The sequence below is a fragment of the Agelaius tricolor genome, unplaced genomic scaffold (assembly GCF_023055355.1).
Source record: "Agelaius tricolor isolate 1412-34295 unplaced genomic scaffold, bAgeTri1.0.p SCAF_19, whole genome shotgun sequence".
In the NCBI taxonomy this organism is placed as follows: Eukaryota; Metazoa; Chordata; class Aves; order Passeriformes; family Icteridae; genus Agelaius; species Agelaius tricolor.
In genome coordinates this window covers 7,968,268-7,992,442 of record NW_027269279.1, presented here as the reverse complement: position 1 = coordinate 7,992,442, position 24,175 = coordinate 7,968,268, and the positions used below count along the sequence as shown (strand labels likewise).

Sequence of the window (24,175 nt, the reverse complement as noted above, 5' to 3'; positions counted from 1 at the left end):
TTCTGCAGTGCCCACAGCCAGAGCAGAGATCCTGCTCCAGGAGCAGCCCAGAGCTCAGCACAGGGACTGCACCATCTGCCACTGCCCTCCCAGCACCATCAGAGGTTACTTTGATCTCTGACTCAGAGCAGCTTTGGAGAACAGGGGCAGCTCACCCCCAGCACTGCCTGCAGCAGGAAGCAGCAAGAGGTGAGCTGCTGTTACAGAGCAGGGAACAGCCCTGGAGCCCTGCACACACTGATGGGCACCTGTGCTCCTCCTCACTGAGAGACAGCTGCTTCTGCAGGAGAAAACTGGGATCAAGCCCTGGTTTATCACAAGACCTCACTACTATGAGGGGAAGGATTGCATCCCAGTGTATATTATAAAACCCAAATTATGTGTGTATTTTATCATTTACAAGGAAGGCACAGAACTCAAAGGCACAGTGAAGACCCAGTCATCTTCCCCACTCCCTGTTTTGAAAATGCAGCATTTCAGAGCCTTTCTCTGATCCAAGCTCCCCTTCCTCTGTCAACACGACCAGAGTTCATTGAGGATTGCTATGATAATAGACTTTACAAGCTATATACTTTGGCCTCTGCTGCCATTAACCCCTGCTGGGATGGCTGGTATTACTCAGCTTAGTTCTGCCTCAACATAAAAAAGTAACTACAGCCTTGCAGCAGCTGTACAATAGAATTGTACAGCACTAAGCACCTCTTGTTCTTTTGTAACCTTTTACCACTTCTTTTAGTCTTTCAAAATCTGAAACAGGTTTTTAACAAAAGAAAAAGTCCCTTTTCCATGAGAAAAATGAAAAGCAACTCCATTTTCTATGTAAAAAAACAACAAAAAAAGAGTAAACTGCCAGTGAGCAGGAAAATGCACAAACTTTGGAAGTGGCAGAACAGCCCACCCACACTTTAATGGATGGGTAGAAATCTGCTGCTCCATTAAAGAACAAATCCTGCTCAGGAGCATAAAGCAGATTTGATCTCTCAGTTCACATTTCATGCTTGCAGCTGGAGACAGTGTTAGTGTCTGACACCCTCCTCAAATGTGCAGGATGTGTTCAGCTGCTGAGGACAAAGAACTCTCTATGAGCACTTTCAATTACAGCAGATATGACCAAACACAGACCTCACATGGCAATTTCTTAGTATTTGATGTTCCCAGCCCTTGGCCAAATGAAATACATTGAACATGAGATTTGTCTCTTAAAATCTGTTGCCCAAGTGAGCAGTGTGTCGTGGTCTTGGGGGCCACCCAAATCTTGGACAATCATATGAGCATGCCTCTGTCACTCTGTCACAAACCAATCCCACCACTGCTGAACACCACAGATATCCTCAGAGAATCTCTGCAACCACAGCCATGGAGAACACAAGGCTTCAGCTGAGTACCAGCTCTCTTGGAAACCCCCACAGATGCCTTGTTCAGCTTTCAACCCTGATGTAATGGCTAAGAGAGCAGGAACTGTCTGGCTCAGTTTCCAGTTTATGTCACAAGACCACTGGATGTATGGGTGTGCAGTTTTGAGTGAAAATACACCATGCCCTGCCCTCCCTCCCCTGCAATAATGGACTTACAAAAGATGCCATCCCATGCTGCCCCTGGTATGAAAGACTTTACAATGGACTATTCATCAAGCAATCTTTTTTTCTTCTTCTACTCAATTATTAAAGCCTGTGACTGACACAACTGCACTGCACAAGCTCCCAGCACCACTTGTTACCCCTTCAACCACTTCAGCTAATCATTCTTTTGTGCTGATTCCTTTCTCCTACAAATTACCTGGGAGTTGTCCACATGCATATTGAATACTTTAGAAAAATTAAGGCAAGAAATCTGCTGGATGTAAGTTTTGTTCAGAGAAATGGTCAAATGAGGGAAGATATTGCATTAGTGTAATAGGATGGACCTGTAGTAAACCTAAGTTTTCACACACACTGCTCACAACTGTCTGGGGCTGAGGCAGTAAAATGAGACTCCCTCAGAGTTATCTTCTGATTCTGCAGTCCCTGAGAATCTGTGATGTAGCTTTGAGTTCCTCAAGTCACATTATTCCAAATCAGTCACAGAGAACCAAATGCTACTTTGACTGAACAAAATAAATAACATCAGTAGTTTGAGTCTAACAAGGTGACACTTGCAACAGTTTGAGAGATTTAAATTTTCAAGAACATACAAAGTGTGAAAGTCATAACAAAATCACACAGAATAGTAATTTCTCTGTATAAAGATTTAACCTTCTGCCTAAGCTCCTTCACCAAAAAAAGGGTAAATAATCCTCTTTAAGAAACCTTTAATGTCAATTTACTCATCAATCAGTACCTACAAACACTAACAGAGCTACTAAAAAAGGCAAGCCCAGATGTACCTGGATTAAATGTTGTCTGAACAAAGTAAGATAAGACTGAAAGCTCTAATAGAATATTGAATGCAATTGCTCCAAGTTGCTCTCTCCATCTGCTTTATGACAGGGTATTCCTTACATGCTCAGGTAAAAAAAAATCTGCAAACCAAACAAACCCAAGAAAATACCAAAAAAAAAAAAAACCAACAAAAAATCCCCACCACAACAACAACAACAACAAAAAAAAAAATAGTAAGAAAAACTCTATTCAAAGAATTTGGAACTGTGCCTGAAAAAGGCCCACCCCAAAACACACAGAAGTCTTTAAGTAAAACTGGTCTTATAATACCAATTTTTATTCAAGATGGACTGAAAATAAATACTATTACTTCACTCACCCTGGAAACAGAAAAAAATATTCTTCTTGGTCTGTATAACTATTTTAAAATGAGCTGCTCCAGCTTATTTCAAGTACACATAAATTTGAAGGCAACAGAGAATGTATTTGTCATTTATCTGTGTGTGCATCCACACACAAATACTGTATATATACACCATGTATACACATATTGTGCTGCCACCTTGTGAACAGTCTCTGAATAGGGAGGTTTAGTTCAAACAGACTCAATTCTGCCACCTTTATTCACATTTAGCTCAACTGACTTTAATAGAGATACTTTTTAAATGGGGACTCAATGTGACAAAGGATGGCTGAATCAAGTGCTTAGTGCAGAAAATGTTAAAAGGCTGAATAAAATAGCTGAGTCTTCCACAATTTCCATATGCTTTTGTGTCACAGTTTATTGCCACAGCTATTATGAAAAATATAACTAAATTCTTTCTGATAAAAATATTGCAGCTTTGCATCCAAGTTGTATGGCTGTCTTCAAAACAGAATAAGCTGGTGTCTGTAAAAAGAATAAAAGATTAAATGCATCTACTGAAGTGTTTTGCTTGAACCAGATTGTGATAATGAACAGTAAGCACTATTAAAAAAAATCAAAGTAAAAACACATGCATGCCAAGAAAATCCCACCTGTATTTGCAGTCTAATCTATACTAGAGAAAACTAAATTAAAATTTATCAACTTCTCAGAAGATTCCCATTTCTCCACAAATGCAAGTCAAGAGAAAAAATAGAGAAGTCACACATTCCCCATACAGTATCCATGGGAGCACAGAATTCAGTTCAGTGTTCCACACTTTCTAATAAGATGATGCCTCCAGTTCCCAACACTGTATGGATAGCACTTATTAGCCTTATCTTCAAAAATATTTAATTTAAATTGAAATTAAAAGAAAGTCTAAAAATTTGCAGAGGACACCTCTTAGGAAAAAATCAAAACACTTTAACACTTGACATGAATTCCAACAGACTTAGTTCTGTTCTAGAAAAACGAAGGTTATAACAAGCAGGACATTCTTCTATGTATCTTTGGGAAAGAATATCAAGAGCCTTATTTTCTGCTTCTCAAAGAGCCACATCCCAATCTCTAAGTAAGGAAGGAAAGAGCAGCACATCCACATCCTCACAGGCAGCATCAATTAGGCTCCATTCCACTCACAGCTTCTGCATCGTGCTCCAGCCCGGTGTCGTGGTGCTCCTGCTCCTCGTCCCGGAACTGCTTTATGACCTGCAACACCAGCACCTCCTGAGCCTGCTGGGCACAGAAACCAAGGCAGCCAGCACACAAAACCACATCCTGCTGTCCTTATGTGCACCATGGCAAGCCAGGGTCTCTCAAACACCCTGAACCTCCAATTCAGCAAGAAGGGAATTATTTACAGCATTCCCCTGACCTGAAGTTCTTCTGGTGGTCTCCAAAGAAGTCTTTAAGTTCAAGCTGTTGTTTAATTAATATATTGTGGTATTTGCTGGGTCCCCAGGACGAAGGAGGAATTGATGAATCTGACTATGTTTTTAGAAGGCTTATATTATATTATACTACACTATATTATACTACATTATATTCTATTCTATTATGAATGCTATGCTAAACTAAACTAAAGAATAGAGAAAGGATACATCAGAAGGCTTAATAAGACACTAATGAAAAACTCATGACTGACTCCTCAGAGTCCAACACAGCTGATGGTGATTGGTCATTAAGTAAAAACAATTCACATGAAACCAATCAAACATGCACCTGTTGGTAAACAATCTCCAGACCACATTCTAAAGCAGCAAAACACAGGAGAAGCAATCAGATAATTATTGTTTCCAAAGCAGCAAAACACAGGAGAAGCAATCAGATAATTAGTGTTTTCATTCTTCTCTGAGGCTTCTTAGTTTCCCAGGAGAAGAAATCCTGGTGAAGGGATTGTTCAGAAAATATGACAGTGACAATATATCACTATTTTTTCACTGTTTCAAAAAATCTATAGCCACAGTAACTTTTAAGACTGACTAGTTTCACACCCCCACATTACTCTGACAATTTAATGAATAAAGGAATTAAGGTCCCTGCTTGCCAATCACTAAGGGTGTTCCCCTGTAAGCTAACCAGTTTTTTTTGTTCATTCTACCATAGTCTAAAGAACAATTGTTTGTTTTCTACTTTTTCAGCTGGAACAGAAAGGTTTAGAGGATTTTCTCCTGAATGCCTGCAGATGATCAGGATTGCTTAATGAAGAGCTCAGCACTTACAGACACCTGGGCACTGTCCCTGCCCAACAGGTTTGCATTGCTTTTGGTGCCCCTCCTGCTTCTCCTCATACTGGCACTGTGAATAAACTCACTGCCTGGATTTTTCTCTTTATTTTGTGTCATCTCTATCTATTTCATGATATCATTATCTTCAGGGGTGGTATTTCCCTGGTGCACCTCAGCACAACCCTGGTTACTTCAGAGACAGTTTCTGCCACAATGGGATACATTGGAATAATCAGATTTTGCTACATGTTACACTATGCACACTGAACACACCAGTAGCCAGCAAGGCTGGAAATGAACCAGTTCCACCTGCTGCCTGTGGGAACAGCTCAATCTGCCACAACCACTTGCAGGAACGTGTCCCAGTTTGATACCTAAAATGGCTGTAAAGTTATTTTCTCACAGAGCTGACAAACATCAGCTCCTTACACACACTGAGAGCATCCAGGACTAGAAGATGAACAGGGTGCTGGGTGGCAGCAGTGCCAGGAGGGCAAACCCCACCCTGGGGTGCATCAAACACAGCATGGGCAGAGGGGCTGGAGGAGTCACCTCGAGCTCACCCTGAGCACTGTGAGTGGCTCTGGGTCCTACAGGTTAAGGAGCATGTGAAGGTAATTGAAATGCCTTCAGAGGAGGGCAACACAGCTACTGTGCAATCAATATTTCCTCCTTTTGTTTCCCCTCTAGACAATTCCTTTCAATTAAAATTAATCAGACTTAAAGGATAATTCTCTCACTTAAAAAGCAACCAGTGCATTACTGAAAGCACAATGAAGATAACCCAACATGTGTCTTAAGTTTGGTGCTTGATCAATTTAGTGCTGCTGAAGGAAAAAGCATCTTTTTATTTTTAATAGTTTCTGTTGACTTCAGCATTCTAAGTGACAGAACAAAAAGATCCACTGTAAATTCTAAAAGCATATTATTTTTAAAAGACTAAATCACATGAGATAATTCAATCAACTTGTTAAATAACTTCTAAGTCATGGTTAAATACCTGCAATAGCTCTTTGTACTTTTCTGGATCCTCCTCTATCAGAGTTCTGATCTGGTTGTTGTAGTGCTCTGATATACTCTCTTCCACAGCCACTGTGCAAGCCATTGCACCCTTCTTCCCAAGCAAAGCACTTCCAGCCCCTGGGATTGGGGTACCAGACACATGAATACAATGAAATCTGAAGCAAAACAAATAATATAACACAATTGAAAACTTCACAAAACAACAATAACAGTAATTATCCAGACTCACCTAAAACAAAACCTGCTACGTTCCAGAAAGGCAATAGAACAGTAGGTCTAACTCTGTATGCCACCATGAGCTCATTGAACCTTTTCAGGTGGTTTTTTTCTTGATTCCACATTTGCTGCAAAAGAGACAGATGGCAGAGAAGAATAAAACCACAAGAGGTAAACATTTCCAATAAAACTAATAAAAACCAAAACAGCTCAGGCACATATGCTGTGATAGCTGAGGCAACACTGTAATGATGTAACATCAGAGAGGAGAAAGAGTGGAGAAAGGCAGGTGCAGATCGTTATAAAAAGGACAAAGAGGACAGTTGTAAGAAGATAACATAAAAACATTTGCAAAATAGGGCAACGCTACAGCAACTGCAGCATCAGTCACTCCCTTACCAAGTACTCCCACCCGCACGTTTGGAAGCGCTCAGAAAAACTGGACAATAATCTTGCCATGAAGGCTACGATGTTTCAGCATCCCCTGGCCGCTGTTAGCCACACGCAAACGGAGCAGAGCCGCGGGGATGGCTGACCTGGATGACGGGTCCCACGCTCGACCTGCCCAGCACGGCCATTTGCCCCGCATAGATGCGGTTCGCCCCGTACTCCCCCGCATGGTCCACGCGGATGATGCGGTCTATGACGGGCTTGTTGATGCCGTCCTGCGCCACCCGCGAGCTGCACGGCCTGAGGGCGGCCCCGGCGCCGGGCACAGCCCGCACACCTGCCGGAGAGACAAAGGTGACGCGCGCTCCGCCGCCGCCCGCTCCCCGTCCGCGGAGCCGAACGGCCTGAGGCGGCCTGGGGCGGCGGCGCGGAGGCCTGAGGGGCGGGCAGGGAGCGGAGCCGAGCCCGTACCCGGCCCGCAGCGGAGGGGCCGGCGCTGCAGCAGGGAGCACCGCAGAGCCAGGACCGCGGCCGCCGCCATCGCGCTGGGAGCGACGTCATCACCGCGCGCCGCCCTGGCACGGTTCCGATTGGCCCCGCGCCGCCGCCGCAATGGACAGCGCAGCTGTCAATCAAAGCCCGCGGCGTGGTTGCCATGGGAACGAGGGGCGGCCCCTAGCGGGCGAGGCGGGAACGGCGGCGGGAGCGGCGCTGAGGGAGCGAGAGCTGAGGGCGGCCCCCACAGGCACAGCGAGCGAACGGCACCAGGCGGTATGGTAAAATAAATAGCGTTTATTGAACGGTCATTCCTTTAAAATGAGCACAGAAAACATTCCAAAATATTATATTAAAAAGATAGTGTCTCACATTAACTAAGAGCGGACTAATGCAGATTTCAAACAATAAAAGTTTTGTACAAGAAATCCTTAATCACAATCTTTAAATAAAGGACTGGGTTAGTAGCCTACAGGGACACACGGTTGTCTGATACACATGGTCCCAGCAGTTCAGGCAAGACAGAGAAAATGAGAAATTAAGGGGTACTGACACACTATTGCCAACCAAAAATTTAACCCTGAAATATTCACATTTTAAAACACATAGACCAGTAGTCAAGATGTTCATACAAGAATAAAACACAAACAATAATGACTTAAAACGTTTAAAAAAATCCCAAAAAGGCCCCTCCACAGCAGCAAGGCTGGTGCCCCAGCAGTGCTGTGCCTGCTGGCTTCTTCCTACCCCAAGTGTTTATTCAGAGCTTTCTTATCAGTTTGTTATTTCTGAACCATTTTATGATCAGTTATCCAGTGTTCAATTGCTCTACTTCAGAGCAGCATAAATAGCAAACCCTAACCTCTAAAAATATTTAGAAGACTGATTTCAAACCCATGCCATATTTTCTTTTCCTATGCACTATTTCAACATACTTCCATACATAGTTATTTTTTAAAACCAAAGCAAATGAAAGGCATTGAAAATATATAAAACCATACCTTTTCCCTCTCTCATGATTCTTATAGTGTAATGTGTAAAAACAGTACAAAAAAGGTTTCAGTTCTGATCACATTTTACCCAAACTCCCTGAAAAAATAGGGATCAAATCCCAACAACCCTGAAGCTGTATGAGTGTTAAAGTATCCTTTTTTGAACAGCTCTAACACAGTATAAATCAGCTGAATTTCCAAGTTTTGGAAACATTAAGCCTCAGACCACAAGCACCCATTACACAGACCACAGTCCCAGAGTGTCAGTCAGCTGCTCAGGTTTTAGAAGCTGCAAATGCTTCTGCTATTATCTTCTTTTTCTGGGAGTTTCAGGAAGTCAAGTTCTTTTGGCTTCTGTGGTTTTCAAGGTTACTTCTGTGCTTCTGTTATTTTTCTGATTAGGAACATCTTGTCACGACTCTCCTGGAAAGACAGAAGAACAAGAATGCTCCACATGAAGAGTGTTAATACAAGTCATCTACAACAGCTCATTTCTTCATTAGAAATAGATGCATTCACCAATTGTACTCCCCATCACACTCTCAACTGCCTGAACAATTTCAAGCTCACAATGGCCTTAACTTCATTTATCTCACCTCAGGTTACACATGAACAGTTCTGCATTGAGCCTCATAAAAACATCTCACACACCTCAAAATTTAAAACCACACTTCCAGGAAGCTGAACAAGAGCAAGCAAACAAAAATAAAAATCACAGAAGAATTTTTAGAATTCCCAGCTGATTTGTGAACCCTTCATAAAGCAGGAAGGCTTTTGTTCCTAAATTCCTCACTCCTGAAAAAGCTCCCCCCAGTAAGTGTTTTTCTGCACACAGGTTGTTAAATGCCATATCTAAAAGAAGCACATATCCAGAAATGGGCTATTTAATAAGAAAGTGAGAAGTCTCACTGCTGAGGCTGAGTCCTGACTCCAGCAGTTTGTCAGACCACAGCACACAAATGCTGCCAAACCTGGCAGTGGCTTTGGATGGCCACAAAGGAGCATTTCTGCACTGGCACCCTTCTCCAAAGGGCTCTCAGTGCTGACTTGTTCCACTTTCAGTACCTGCTCAAGCACTTCCAGGCCTACATTCCAGAACAAGACCAAAAAGATGCAGCAGAAATACAGGCCTGGAGGGCAGGGTAAGGAGTTGGGTGCCTGTTTGTGAGGGCAGAGAAGGAAACAGAAGTGGAGGTTGTGCAAGATGGTGGAGAGGACAGAAAACACAGGATTCAGGTTCTTTGGCAGAAAAAAAACCAACATATAATTGGATTTAAATAAGACAATAGATGAAAAACAGGGACACAGCTTCTCAGGGGCACATCTCTTGCATGTGTGTTGCCTGATATAACCAGACCTTGTTGCAGTTGCAGCTGGTACCCAAGAAAATCAATTCCACTGAGAAATACCACAATGCTTTGGTTATTTTTTCTGGGTAATTTGTAAAACATTCTTTACTGCCTGTTGCAAACACCAAATATCCAGGAGACTATGAAGACCAATATTCCTCTCATTTCTGTACCCCTAAAGGTCTCTTTGTTGTGTGAGTAAAGTGGTGGGTCAGATCTTACCAAAACCAGTTGTTCTCTCAGCTGCTCAACTGCTCGTTTGTGTGCTTGAGCCAAGGCAATAACGTAGAACATAATGATGCTGTAAACAACAAACAAAAAGGGAGGACTTGAGATTTCCCATGTATGTAATAACAAGCTCAGTTCAGGAGAACACATAAATGTGTCCTACAAAAAGGAAGGGCTGGATGGAGTCCTAAATAAGCCACAAGCATAGAAGTTTTAGAAAGCATCAGGTAATAAGGCTCCAAAATTTGCAAACAGTTTAGTTAAAATGAAATGCAAAAAACTCCATTTAAACTTAAGAAAAACAGTCCTTTTTATTGGAAAACTGACCAGACCCTGGAACAGTGTTGTGCAGTCTGTATCTTTGGAGATACTGAAAATATAACTGGGTATGGTTCCTGCTATACTTGACTCTGTTTTGAACAGGAGAATTGGGTTAGACTCTCTCTACAGGTGGCATCCAACCTTAAAAATACTCTGATTCTACACTGAATTTTATCTTCCAGAATCACTGCTTTGGGAGTTTTGTTTTTTCAGACTAGGGTTTGTGGATAGGAGCAGTGATCACAGGGCTTACATACAGTACTAATTTGCAGAGGATTCACAGTTAACATTTTTGAGAAGGACATTGTTGAATATGGGATGTGCAAGAGGAAATGGAACAAAGCTGATGAGTGTGAACACATGGGCAAAGACATAAGGGCTGAGGATTCCTATGGGTTTTGATGCTTTTGACTGCAAATGGAAAATCTGGCCTAATAGATGCTTGATATGAGTTCAGTAAGCAAGGAAATGAAGCTGCATAAGGGAATCAAATCTCCCCAGTACTCACCAAAGGATCACAAAAAAAGGCACTGCAAAGGCTTCTGATGAAATGCCAAAAAGGAACTGCTGCAGACCTGTTGGAAACTGAAGTATTGTATCTGGAATGACTTCCCATGAAGTGTTAAAATGCCTGAACGGCCCACATGCCTTGGAAGAGGGAATACTGTCAAAGAAGCAGAACAGAAAGGTATTACACCAAAATGTAAAGATAAAATAATCCAGCACAAACCCAGCAGCAGTTTGGTGATGCAGTAAAAGTGTCCTATGTCTATAAAACTGTAATTTTTGTTTATATGAACTAAGCTGTAAGTTTATGTGTTATACCCTATAGATTTTATTCCATTAATCATTCTAAAGCTGTGTGTCTGCTTTTACAGAACTGACAAGCTTTGAATAAGTGTCAGCTTCACAGAACTTAAAGTTGTCACTTACCGTGCTATGCTGAACCCCAGAGGGACAAAAGCCAAGAGGAGCCCAATCAACAGCACCACCAAGAAGAAAAAGTTGGAACTTGATGCCCTTATAGGCTTTGCTGCAGGTTTGCTTGTGTGTTTCAAAACAATCTGAAGAGGGAAGGTGAGTAAAACTGTTACCAGTACATCTATCTAGATATACACCCAAATATACTTCCCCTAGCAACTGAATTTTCCATTCTCCAATGTGCCACCAGCCACCACACAACCACCTCCTTTGATATGTATGGCCTGGGAAGGGCTAAGACAAGGTTGCCACACATTTTGGTATAAGTCAATGTCTCCTAATTTGTGTAAGAATTTGATCCAGAGGACCTCACACACTTGCACAGAGTCAACTGACAGAGGCATTTGGTGTATGACCCATGGCACTGCTGTTGGCTTTGTTCAGCCACATCTTCTCTGGATACATCCCCTCTTGCTAAAGTATCAGCAAGAATTGGAGGCACAGAAGGAGCTGTGTGGTCACTGAGCAAAACTTCTGATAGTCAGAAATCACACAAATGTCTGACTCAGCTTGGATTTTCCATTTTGCTCCCAAATTTTTAGCAGTTTTGCAAAATTTTGTCCAAGTTCTAAGTTGTGTTGCTAGTAAATAGACTACTGCAGGAAAGTCTTATAAACTAGCTTTGTTACATAAAAAGCTTTTCTTTTTAAAAAAAGGCAAATAATTTGAGAAGTAGTAATTGAAACGTGGCTTTGCTTGATTTCAAAGCAAAATTCTACTGTCTGTTAAAAGACCAAAACCTTACTGAAAATGGAATATCATTGGCTCATTCCATCCACTGCATCCACAGGTGGTTTTGGGTTTTTTGTTGGTTTTAAATCACCTGCATATCTATATGCCTGCATTACAAACACCACAGAGATGTACTCAATTCTTATCAAGCACATGCCCTCATTACCTTTTTAACATAGAAGATGATGAAGTATTTTATAGTTGCTATTGCAGGGAGAAGTGGTGAAAAGAAGGTTCCAATGAAGCAAATAGTCTGCCCATAAATTATTTCCAGGACATTGTCAGAAATTCCAAATTCCTTATGTCCAAACCACTGAACAAGCTTGCAAGAGCAATGAGTAACTAACAACCTGAAACCAAAGAATATTTTTAGTCCTAAACTGAAGTTGTAGAATTTAGATGCATTCTAACACATTTGAAACAGACAACTTAGCATTTAAGCATTAGACAACATAACAGAAAAGGTCTGAAGAAAAAAGCTCTCAAATATCAAAACCTATACAGCCATGTGAATAGCAAACAGGTGCTCAAACCACCAGAAATATGTTTATGCTTTATTTTAAAACTTTATTTTGGCTAGCAATATGGGGAAAGTAAAGCAGAAAAAAATAAAATGTGTTTCATATGTCATTTGTAAAAATATGCTCAAAAAGCAGAGATACATACATTCTGGGGAAGTCTGCAAACAGGGCCACAGCAAGAATTACAATAAAATCAAACATCATCAGTTTGTACATTTCTCGCCCAACATCAGATTCCCAGCACTATAAAAACAAGTCAGGAAAAACAAGATTAGCAGTCTAAATAAACAAAGTGAAAAAGCAATAATCATCTCAGTTAACACCATGAAGGTTCAAATGCTATTAAGTCCAATTTCTAAAATATGCAAGTGTTTTAAAGTTCCCATGCCAAGCTTTTCACTTTTCGGGGTTTTTTTGGTTTTGTTCGTTTGTTTGATTTTTGAGGTTTTTCTGTGAGGTGGGGCAGGAGGGGGGAGGTGTGTGGCTGGGTGTGTTTGGTTTGGTTTTGATGGTTGGGGTTTTTTTGGGGGGGGGAGCGGGGGTGGGGTTATTTCAAGGAAAACCCATTTGCCTTAATGCCACAAAAGGCAGTAGCACAACATCTGCAAAACACAGCTACTTCAGACAATCCTCATGGTGGACAGGTCTGTGCTAAGGAATCATCTGACACTGCATTAACTCTAATCAGAGTTTTAGACAAGCAAAGGATATATGTGTAACAACTGTACTGGTTTGCACTGAGCAGTGGGAATCAACACCAGGTATAGCAAGAACAGCAACCCCAGGGCTCCTACTGAACACCTCCAGACAAGCAACTCTCATGGAAAACAAATCTCCCTTCACAAGCTCAGATGATTAAACACCAAGATAAATCTGCTTACAGGATAGAGTTTGTAATTGTATCCACAGGGCTTACACTTGTCACTGCCACAGTCGGAGATTTGACTCCACAGTGAGAACAAGAGAACGCCAATATTGGCCAACCGCACGAAGACACACCTGCAAGAAAGGCAAAACCTGGCTCCAAATGTGCCAAAAAAAAGCCATTTAACACTTGGCTCACCTTGTGCAGGAGTCCAAGGAAGCCTTAAAACACAGAAGGGTCATGCAGACCTTTAACAGGGCAGCCAGCCAGATAATAAACACATTTCTTTCCTTACCTGTAAGTTAAAATTGCTTTTGACCTTCCCAGCTTTAGGCTACAGTCCCTTGTTTCTTTTCTCAATAGTGTTCCTAGATCAGTCATTTCAGCTGCAGATCTTGATGCTGCAATGGGTTGCCATTCCCTCAGGTACTGTTCTGTGTGCAGCATTTCCATTTCATGTAGCTTCAGGCCTTCTGAAGCACATGGCCAAATCACAAATAAAAGCATGGACTTGCAGAGTTCAGGTGCTTCAACCCAGATCTTACTGCCTTAAGCTGCCAAACACCAGCTCTTACACTGACACATCTTACCCCAAATCTTTTAACTTCTGCCTTGAGCAAAGCCGTGCCTCAGTCACTGCTGTACACTCACTTTTGCTCATTCATGGAACTGCTGCACGCAAAGCAGTGAATCCACAGCTCTGCAGCCACAAGTTCTCTACTGACTATTTATTCTGGTTGAAGATGTCCAGACCACACAGCTAAATGGGACCAAGAAGAAAACTTGGACACTGAGATGATTGCACTGTACTGTCATCAAAACACATTGTTCCTAGATTTAAAGTTTCCAACTAAACATTGGCCAAACAATGCCTCCTTGGTTTCCAGTGCCAGCTTCTCTGCTTCTTGATGTTTCAATGTTACAATATATATAGCCTACCAAGAACAAGTTGTTGAAACATCCAAAGCCACAATAAAAACATCTTTACCTCATGAGTGTCAGCTTGATTTCAAAGGCTGGTGTATACTCTTCAAATTTGATCAGAAATGCAAAGATCAGAGGAGCGATGAAGTTGGCCAGTGTGATCACCATGGAAGGCAAATACTGCACTAAGAGATTAACCTGGGAGTTTGCATTGCCAATGTCCTGCAGGAGAAGAGATGAGACAAACACAAGGCTTAGGGCAACACACCTTCCTGAGTGTGCTGTCTCCAGCCACACACAGCCTGCCTTGCCCAGGATCCAGGCAGTGTCTTTTACTCTGTCTTCATCCTCCACTAACATTTGCATTGGCAATAAGAATCAACACAGGTGTAACATGAATGGCAAACCCAGGGCTGATTCTGAATACCTCCAGACAAGCAAATTTCATGGAGAACAAACCTCTAGCCTTTATATGAGCCTGATCACTGCTATCTCTGCAGTTTGCTGCTACACACCCTTGCTTTCTCCTGCTCCTTTCATCAGGAACTCACTCCCCCTCCAGGTGAGAGCATTTCTGTACTTCCTCAAAGCTTCTGTTTAAAGAGGTTCAACTCACCAAGGTTTGTGTCTGACTGTTGCTAACCAGCACCAAGGCTACCAGGTTTTACAGCTATTCCAAGTGCAGACACTTTTCAATTTATTCTTGCTGGTGCCAAGCAACTCCCCTGACTTTCCTACCATCCTGACAAGCTCCTCTAACTGCTCGTTAAGACAAGGTCAAGATATCAGCCCTTCTACTGAAAGCCCACAGTAAGTGAAGCTGTTCTTGAAGCTGTTCAGTGTTGTGCAGTCCTCTTCTCTGCCCTCAAATAGTATCTCTGACACATAAACTCATTTAGCCCCCATTTCCTGCTTCTGTCCCAGCAATCCTGGCAGTTTACAGAAGTTCAGAGTTAGGTCCACCATGAGCACAACGTTCCTTGTGAACAGCTAAGTCCATCACACCAGGAACTTACACAGAAGAGAGAAAAATGGTGGTCCCCATTTCTACCAGACTAATCAAACACTGGGGTCCTACAGAGAAGTCAATTACTTTTGTGAAGCTGTCACAACCAGAAGCTTGTCTGCTTTGTTCTGCTTCTGAACCACTCTTTCCATCTGCTTGTCCTGCCAGAGGTGAAACCAACTCAACCTGATTCTTTCTGCTAGTGATGCAAGAACCTTTGCTTCTGAAACCTGCTGTGTGATCAAAGCCTTCCTGTTTCCCCACACAGGGTAACTCAAGCCACAAGACAGATCACAATCTTCACTCTGCCTTCCCCTGAAGTGCATTTTTGCAGCTGACAGCAAACCAGATCACGTGAAACTGATCATGATGAAGTTTGATTTAACCAGGTCAATTCTTCCAGCCAGTTCACTGTCCAGACCCAGCAGGTCAGTGAGGTGAGCACAGTTACAAGGGAAAGGCAGTGAGGGCTGCTCTCCTTGTCAGCTCCAAGGCACTCAACACTGAAGCCTCTGCAATGGGAGACATTACTGGGGAGGCTGTTTTGGCACATGGTTCTTGATCTTTCCTGCTCTCGTCTACTAAAAAAATTCTAAGTCTGTAGAAAGCATTTTCAGATCCCTGCATGAAAAGTGCTATATTAAGATACTTGACTCTTTCACAATAGTTCCTCTTGCTGTAATCACCAGCCTTGACCAAAACTGTTCGAGTGTCATTTCTTATACTCACATTGGAGTTTTCTTGAGAGAAGACAGTTACTCTATAAATTGAGTAAAAACATCCTGATAAAATGGCAATGACAATTATATTTATAAATATTCTCAGAGAGTAGATGCGTAGCTTTTCTTCCATTCTCCTCTCAGCTATTTTTTGCTTCAGTTTTTCTTCCTGCAAGTCCGACTACAAAGAAAAGAAAAAAGAGATGCAGTTTTTTTGATGCAGCATACAACACTTAACACCATGTCTTCTCCCCCTCAGAAGTGCAAATCTGTAGCCTGTTCCAGGAGAGTCACTCCAGTGCCTGCCCAAGCACACAGAACAGAGTGTCTTTGCTTTGACAAAACAGGTCCATGCAGGAATGGAAACCCCTGTGTCCTCAGCCTCCTCGAGCTGAGGGCTCCATAGCCAAAGACAAGTGCCCTGCAATCCTCTTGTCTCTACTGTATCAGTAACACATTTCCTTGAGGACAGACAGTTTGCCTGTTTGTTGAGAGAGCCTGATCTCAGCTTGAAACTAAACTCTGAAATGGGTAAGCCAGTCACTCATCTCATTACTTCTGCAGGTAAGTAACCAGCCCTCACCATTATAGCTCAAAATTCCTCCTACTCTTTGTGAAGGAAAACTGGGGGATGGCACTGAAAAAAGGAAGTACCGTCTTAAACACCTTGTCATGTAAACTTGGTGTATTTCACCTTAAGTGACATGAAAATACAGTATCTCCTGTGAGGCAATTTAACCTGGGCAAACCAACATAACACCTATATGAGAGTATTTTCTGAGGATTTATGTCCATCAAACTAATATTAAGGGGCTAGTTCTTCTAAGCTGCATGTTCTGGAGGCAAAAGTGTAGCAAGTGAAAGAGGTTCTGATTCTATGATGAAAATAGATGACTGTGAACTTCATTAGAGCAGAAAGCAACTCACTGTAATTTATGAAGTCTGTAATTACTGCTTTGTGGTTTGAAGTGGAAGCATCTTCTCAAAGGTAATATTTTCACTACACAAATCTCTGCTTCCAGTGTACAGAGAGCAAAAAGAAGGTCCTTGTTTTACCAAAAGAACCTTTCAGACTTTTTTCAGAGCTTTATGATTTGGGAAATCTATAGCATTTTGTATGTGCATGTGTGCCAAGGACACCTAGTGAGAATTTTTCAGTATCTTCTTACTGCAACATTACTCTTGAGCAGTACAAAGAGCACCATCTGAATTTTATTTCTCCCCAAACTACTCCTAACTGCCCTGCATGCTTAAACCCCAGAACACTCCAACTCATCCCTGCAGGGTATTGCCTGCAGCTGGGACAGCTTTTCCTGTTGGACTAGGCAGAAACTAACACAGGAAGCAGGACTGGAGTGTGAGGAAGAGGCAGATAAGAAAAGCAGCTACAGGCTGGCGTGGGTCCCCAGTGCATGGGGGAAGGGCCAGCAACATCCGAGCCAATCCTTCTCACGCTGCACAACTCCAGCTACCTAGAAAGCATGCAAGAGGATGTGGGCTGCACCCCCAAAACAAGCAACTGCAATCCTTCTTAACTTTATTCTCTTATCTGCAAAACTGCACAACATCTCTTTTTTAGCCATCTAAGCTGTATGAAACCATAAGCACAAAAAGCAGAAGTTACTCACCTGGAGCTCATATTGCAAACTGCGATGTTTCAGCCGGGCTGCACTTGGATCTGTAATGCAGAAGTCCCAGCCTGCAAAGACTTTGTTACAGTAACTCTGAAATGGATCTGCATTGTGCACTAAGTTTTGCTTAAAGCCTTCCACAGACCTAGAGAAAAATTTGTGAGAAGATGTATTTTATGCACAGGAAAAACACACACAAGGAGCCTGGCTGATCAAAGACCCCCACAGTGAGCAAACTGTTACCTTTGCTTAGTACCAGCCACTGTTTGGGACTCTTTGAGTGTGAGATTCTGCAGCAGCTGACCCTGACTGATACAGGTTATTCCCACCTGCTCTTCACCACAGTCACACCTTCTCACCTCACCCAGACTCAGCAAAGGAAACAGATGGCACAAATAAAACTCAACCAGAAACCCTAAATGAAATCCTCCAACAAATTCAGTATAGTTGAGGGCCTTTTACTTATAGGTATGCATACATATGAAAAACTGGTACTTCAAATTGTTTTCTTTTCCCCAAGCACTCCAAAGGCTACTGAGGCACTGCATCCTCAGGCAAAAGACTCCCCATTTCCACACAAACAGCTCTAGAAAACAGTATGTTCCCTTCAGGAAGGAATACAATCTAAACTGTGCAAAAAGTAACAGTAAATAAACAACACCAACATCTTTACCTCTTTATTATCCAGAGCAAACATAAGGCAAGGTAGGCAAATGTAGCCAGCAGGTATGCGAGTGGCAAATTGTACCTCATGATACTGATCCATACAGCATCTATTGAGTAATAGCCATAAAACAAAATTGTCACTTCAAGGAATCCCTGTGAAAATGAAGTTGAAATAGAATTTGCAACAGCAGCAGCAACTGCCCCATAAAATCCAACATGGAATTAAGCAAGTAAATTTCATAAATTTAAAATTAGGGTCCCCAGCAAGCTACAAGTTTGTAGCTTCTAAATATTGCCATTGCCTCTACCAAACTGTAGTGCAGGCACTGTGTGCTTAAAATCCCTCCCCTCTCCAATCAAAGAGCTGCAGGACACAGACACTGGGACCCTACATAGTGAGCACAATAGGCAGTGTGCTCCAGAATAATAAAGGGTAGCAGCTGGGGAGGAGAGGCACAGGCTGCAGCACGTGGCCAGACAGGCCTTGTGCTCACTCAGTAGAAGTAATTTTGAAAACTGCCCTTCTCAGAGATAACATACCCCAGTGGTGCATATGCCTTGTCATTTCTCAAAGTTATCAAAGCTTCATTCCACAAGTAATTTTTTTTAAGTTTTAAATGTTACATGAGACACTTAATTAAAAAAACCCAACTAATTACTTACAGTGCCACTGAGCAAATCTTTGAGGTAAGTATAGAAGTACACAAGTCCCTTGTTACCACTAGGTTTATAAATTGTGCAGATATCATCTGTCAAAAGAAAGGTATGGAAAGTCACTCAAATGGTAATGCCCACTGAACTGCAAGATCACATTAATTCAAACATGCTACACTCTTATAAAAAGGCTTTCCTTTTTTTCTGGGAGGTGGAGAAGAAGCTGATGGAAAGGGGGAATCTTACAACAGCTGTACATAGAGAAGATGTTTACCTATGTTCTTTGGAGAAATGTAAGCAATGGTACTGTTGAATAGTCCATATTTAGAAATTATGGTGGGAAGAATAACAAAACTGAACATCAGGATAAAAATTATGAAGTTCAGCAGGACCAGAAAGCGCAGGAAGGAGAAGTAGGACTGGATGCCAGTACCAAATTTCCCTGTGAATGAAAGAAACGTGTGCCAATAATTAAGATGATAAAACCATTGAAAATACAGAGAGAGCAGATTATAAAATCAGTTTCACTAAACCAAAGAAACATTGTTAAAGCTAGTTTTAAGTACTACGGACTTTTAGCAATATAACTGAAATGCAGGTTGGACATATTAATAATTTTTTCCAATATATTTCCTTCTATCATATAATGGATTTTACATTCAGCAATAATAAGGAAAGAAAGTAACTTCTTAAGCACATATAGTTATATCTGAAACTATGCTCACACAGGTAAAACTGCCAATAACAGAAGGAACTTTCCAGAGGAGAAATGGACATCAGACAAGAAATACCTTCTATGCTGCGAATATCATGTCGCCAAAGCACCAGGTAAGATGACAAGCCCTTGACTTCACTGACTGCTTTCTTCAGTGATTTACTGCTAGTTCTTCTCCACTTCTCCCATCTGGATAAACGTTCTGTTTCAGCCTGCTGATAGTCCCTAAGAATCCAGAAATACAGTTACTGAGCACAAGAAATAATTTTTCACTCCATGTAACAGGGCTTAGCAGGATGGAGCCTGCCCACAGCCTTCAGGGGAACAGCTGCAGACACACAAGCTCTCCCCATCTGATCTTGCTGACAATGGCAACATCAACTTAATTCAAATAGGGCAAGCTGTCTCATGAAAAACACTCACCTCTCTTGGAGAAAAAACAAATAAACAAAGAAAAAAGCCCCAACAAAACAAAATTGACAACAATAGCTTTTTGAAATATTTGCTGGAAAGTGCCAATTCAATGAATTTGAGAAAATATTTTTTGCCACCACCTCTGGGGATGCACTGTTCGAATAACAAGCTGCAAACAAACACTGAGAATGTGCCACTGTCTGTAATTTTTAACCACTCACTTATGGATTTTCATACTACATGAATACATTTGCATTTTTAAAAATGCTGCCTGGTCAGCAACAGCATCAAGGAAAATTCTGAGTGGCTCTGGCTTTATACCAGACAAAACTTCACAGAAATATAGCTTGAAAATGGACTTGTATGCAGCAAATTCTTTTCCAGCCTCTGATGCCACTGAAGAAGGGCAGCAGTTAAGTACCCATGAGGACATGATGCTGTGGTACCAAGGTTTCAGTTTTAAGACTTGTAGTCAATCCTGCCCAAGGGATGCACTGCCATGTGTGCTCTGTCTTGGCTGTTTCCTCATGACTTGAGCATTTTGGCAGGAATTCAAATGAAACCTATACAAACAATCAAGCAGGCAGCAGATGACCTCAGCTTTAAGAGCAAATACAGCTCCTCTCAAGAGATTTCATTCTGTGGAAACTACAGGCTGCAGTTTGCAGTGTTTTAACTCTGTAGAACTGTCTGGCCCATGCTCGGTTTGCATTGTAAATAGAAGCGTGGGCTGCACATTCATCTGAGTTACAGAAGTTGAGTGTTCAGCTCTCAGGACGTTTGTGCCAAGCACTTTGTGCTGGCAGCTGCTGCACAAATGCAGATCACTGATCTGTAGAAGCGCCAGGAAGCCCCACCAGAACCTCTCAGCGCTAACATGTGTAAACAAGCCTGGGACATTGCAACTCCACTCCTCCCTCCAGTTCCTTTTTCTTGAAGAGCTGAACTTTAGATACCCAACTTCAAATAAAAATTCAAGGTCTCAAGCACTTTCCTTTACCGTGACCTAGATCTTCTACTGTTTCTGGTGTACAGCCTATAGAGTTAAACTCCAGGGTGAGGCTGTTTGCCACTGCTCTTGCAATAGAGTAGTTCTTGTTCTCCCTGGAGCACCAGACATTAATTGTACTTCCACCTCTCTTCTGGTTCATAACTAGAACCTGCACCCGACTAGAACCTGTACTGAACCAATGTACCTGATTTAAAGGTGGAGCTGTAGTCTGACAGTGCAAAACCACATCCTGTATCCTCTATCCTCAAAGCAGCTTTCAGCCCAGCAGTGAGACGTGAGACAACGAGCACTGAAATTCAGGCGGGGCAAAGCAAGGTCTTTGCAATCCCTCCCTCCGGGGGGTTACCACCCGGGGGGCAGGAACAGCCCACAGAAAAGAGTCATTTAAAAAGGAATGGGGCGGGGGGAGAACATAAAAAGAATCAAAGGTCCTGGGAAGCTTCCTATCGACTGTACAGAACCACAGCAGAGAGCGAGCACTGCCTTGTGTAAGAGTAGCTAAGCAGACTCAAGAGCAGCAGCACTCGCATAGCAGCGGGGGGAGGTGTGTGTGTTCAAGCAGATAACTCACAGTGACCCTTGAAAGCACAAAACCCTGAGGGAAAAAAAAATACCAAAAATCCAAAACGAAAAACAGTGAGAAACCGCGTTTGTTTGCTACAGGCAATTCCCAGTTTTGCCTAATTTCTTCCAATTCAACCCACTTCTGTCCCCAGTCAGCCACACCCTCGTGCCAGCCAAGAGCACTCGGGCACCTTCTTGTCAGAATCACATGCCACAGGGTGAAACAGATACAGCCAAACCCAGTTCTCCTTCACCCTTCCAGCGCACCTGGGTTATGTTTAAGAAAAAGTCATTTAAAAAAACCAAATCAAGGAAGAAACGCGTAAAATTAACCTTGCTCTCCTCTTCTCTGCCATGCACACCGGGCGCTCTCGGGCAGGGCGCTCAGCCGCTTCGCCCGTCTCCTGCGGCAGCGCCCGGGCCGCGTCCCCGCGGCTGCCGGCGGTGCCCAGCGGGGCCGGCCGGCGCTCCTGGGTGCCCCAGCGGCGCCTCCGCGCCGACTGGCAGCTGGGCAGCTCCTGGAGGAAATCCACAGGTGCGGCGCCGTGCGGCTCCTCGGCGAGCAGAGAGAGCCCTGCGAGGGAGAGACGGGCGCTGCGAGTCGGGGGTCGCGGCACCAGGGCAGCCGGGACCCCGCAGCGCCCGAGGGGCGAGCGAGGGCAGCGCCGCTGCTCCGCTCCCGCGCCGTGCCTCCATCCCCCCCCGCCACCTGCGGCCGTGCTGCCGCCGTCCCGCCTGCCCCGCGCCCTCACCGCCGCCGTCCCGCTGCCATCCCGGCCCCGCGACGGCCCCCAGCCCGCTCATGGCTGCGGGGGAAGCCGGAGCCCCGCGCCGGCGCTGCCGTTTCCGGGCGGCGGCTGCCGGGAGTGGGGCGAGGCTGCCCCGGGGCCGCCTTCCCCCGGCCCCCGCCCGCCGGGGGCGCCCGCAGCCAACAGGATCGCATTTTGGGGCAGCAGCGTCTTTCTGTTCCTCTTAGCCCAGGCTTGTTTTAAACTCTCCGTGAAGATCCACGGCAGGGTGTAAAGGCTCCTGCTGCCATCAGCCGCCCTCTGCGCTAGAAGGGGCTCACGCGTCCCAGGTGTGGGCTGGGGGTGTTCTGGCTGTGGGTATCTCTCACCGATGTTTGGCTTGGAAAATAGTTTAGTTTCAATGTCTTCCGTCAGTATTAACTGTCCGTGCTGGTGTTGGGTGCTGTAAAAACTTACAAACTCCGATACTTTGTCAACTCTCAGTAGGTCACAAGCCCCAACTCACAGCTTGTTCTGGGGCTGGACAAAGTGGCGCAGGCTGCAGTGGAAACAACACACCTTTACACTTGAATGTGAAAACTTGGTGTGAACTGGAGCAAATAAAGTCAGTAGATGCTGAACCTTTTTTCCATCTGAGAGCAAGGCGTGGGTTTTGTGTGAACTTGTAGAAAACGTCTCAGAGAGACTTATTTCTTGGAACAATTCTTGCCTTTTGTGTGGAAATAACAGCATGTGTGACAAATAAAGACTTGAAACCTTCAGAAGCTCAAAAGCCTTACGTGGAGGGGAAAAATTATTTCTAGCCTTTCTTACTTTATTCTACTGATAGTTAAAAGATAACCAGATTTTTCTGAACATTCTTAATGCACTTTCTGCAGTAGTTTTAAAAATAAGTCATTATTAGGCTTCAGAATGCTGAATCAGACATAAATGAGCATGTTTCTTCTTTTAGCTGTGTCATCAGCTCAGATATGTTTTTCAAGTTGCTTTGCTAGCAACAATCTATGTAGGTAATCTGTTTTCATAATAAAACCATAAAATGTTGTTGATAAAAATAAAAGTTCCCAAAGTAATTTAGATTTTGGTGTTTGTAATCTGTTCACCAGCAGAGGTGAAAGGTATATCTTAAGGGGAATTGTTGTGAAATACACACATGGAATTAAGCACAGCAACTTCCTTATTGCATTGAATGGCTTAAAAAACCAACAAAGAAACACACCATGGAGGTGCTCTTGCCTTCGTGCTGGCAGGTTTATCTTTGACAGTTGGACTTGATTATCTCAAAGGTATCTTCCAGCCTTGATGTTTCTACGGATTCTATAACTAATACGGATTTTTAGCTATTTTTGATGAGAACAACATATAACTTGCCCTCATCCTTCTATGACTCATTCTGGAGACCTATTACTTTTTTCCCTTCTCCTTTTCAGAGATTTCAGAGATCAGGATGGTCTTTGCCAGGTGGGATTTTTTCCTATAGCAAAGGCTGATGCTGTGAGTGTCGGCAGGATCGGGGTGTTGGTGACAAAGCTGGACACCTCAGTGTTACTCATTTGCACAGGTGATTGTGGTTCCTGGGTTGAGTGCCACATTTCATGGGATTCATTTAAACAACTCCCAGCTGATCATTCTGAAAAACTCAAGGGATGGAAAATCAAGCTCCTCAGCAGCATTCCTGAAAAATCATTTAGTGTTGTTGAGCATTCGTGCTGAGCGTGTGATTCATGTGCTGGATGAGAATGTGCATTTGTACCCACTGTTACTGGTGCCTTGAAGCCACCCAAGCATGGGCTGGCTTTGTGTGGCCCTAAATAGGAATATTTACAGGGTACAGCTGCCCTGGGGTGTCAGCTGGGGTGGCAGTTTCACTTTTTATTTATGTTTCTTTTTTTACCATGAAGAATACAAAGAGGAAAGGTGAACAATACACTTGAGGTTAATGAGACTGTTTCTGAAACTCTGTGTTCTAAAGAAGTATTGTGTTAATGATCCCATGAGAACAAATTTAAATAAAGTT

The 24,175-nt window shown here is 43.1% G+C and overlaps 2 protein-coding genes across 5 annotated transcripts; both read right to left on the bottom strand.

The window, feature by feature from the left end:
• Positions 1-2,667: 2,667 nt before the first annotated feature.
• COQ7 (coenzyme Q7, hydroxylase) lies at positions 2,668-7,209 on the bottom strand. 4 transcript variants are annotated; one of them, XM_071444144.1, is made up of 6 exons: positions 7,092-7,209; positions 6,767-6,957; positions 6,244-6,358; positions 5,992-6,131; positions 3,872-3,996; positions 2,668-3,246 (listed from the first exon to the last, which is right to left on the bottom strand). In XM_071444144.1, the coding sequence occupies exons 1-5, from the start codon at positions 7,159-7,161 to the stop codon at positions 3,880-3,882; spliced, it is 633 nt and encodes a 210-aa protein (XP_071300245.1). In that variant the 5' UTR covers positions 7,162-7,209; the 3' UTR covers positions 2,668-3,246; positions 3,872-3,879. The 4 variants fall into 4 exon arrangements, with proteins under 4 accessions (XP_071300245.1, XP_071300242.1, XP_071300246.1 ...); XM_071444141.1 differs by having other exon boundaries at positions 3,904-3,996; XM_071444145.1 differs by having other exon boundaries at positions 3,872-3,972.
• A 183-nt stretch (positions 7,210-7,392) lies between these two features.
• On the bottom strand, positions 7,393-22,261 carry TMC7 (transmembrane channel like 7). The gene is made up of 16 exons (XM_071444140.1): positions 22,162-22,261; positions 21,743-21,983; positions 19,496-19,644; positions 18,979-19,146; positions 18,714-18,799; positions 18,058-18,203; positions 17,382-17,529; positions 15,764-15,934; positions 14,093-14,250; positions 13,121-13,238; positions 12,385-12,482; positions 11,885-12,068; positions 10,939-11,069; positions 10,514-10,669; positions 9,679-9,757; positions 7,393-8,530 (listed from the first exon to the last, which is right to left on the bottom strand). Exons 1-16 carry the CDS (start codon positions 22,211-22,213, stop codon positions 8,477-8,479), a joined length of 2,139 nt encoding a protein of 712 aa, XP_071300241.1. The 5' UTR covers positions 22,214-22,261; the 3' UTR covers positions 7,393-8,476.
• Positions 22,262-24,175: the final 1,914 nt, after the last annotated feature.

What these genes read in the sequence shown, in the direction of transcription:
- COQ7 (XM_071444141.1), bottom strand. Translation starts at nt 7,161, where the DNA reads ATGGCGGCGGCCGCGGTCCTGGCTCTGCGGTGCTCCCTGCTGCAGCGC. An exon ending in CGTAGCAGGTTTTGTTTTAG is followed by an intron (nt 6,132 to 6,243) that starts GTGAGTCTGGAT and finishes CCCCAATCCCAG; the next exon opens with GGGCTGGAAGTGCTTTGCTT. An exon ending in AGTACAAAGAGCTATTGCAG is followed by an intron (nt 3,997 to 5,991) that starts GTATTTAACCAT and finishes TGTGCCCAGCAG; the next exon opens with GCTCAGGAGGTGCTGGTGTT.
- TMC7 (XM_071444140.1), bottom strand. Translation starts at nt 22,213, where the DNA reads ATGAGCGGGCTGGGGGCCGTCGCGGGGCCGGGATGGCAGCGGGACGGC. An exon ending in AAGATTTGCTCAGTGGCACT is followed by an intron (nt 18,204 to 18,713) that starts GTAAGTAATTAG and finishes TCATTTTCACAG; the next exon opens with GGATTCCTTGAAGTGACAAT. An exon ending in TCTCTCAAGAAAACTCCAAT is followed by an intron (nt 14,251 to 15,763) that starts GTGAGTATAAGA and finishes CTTCTCCTGCAG; the next exon opens with GACATTGGCAATGCAAACTC.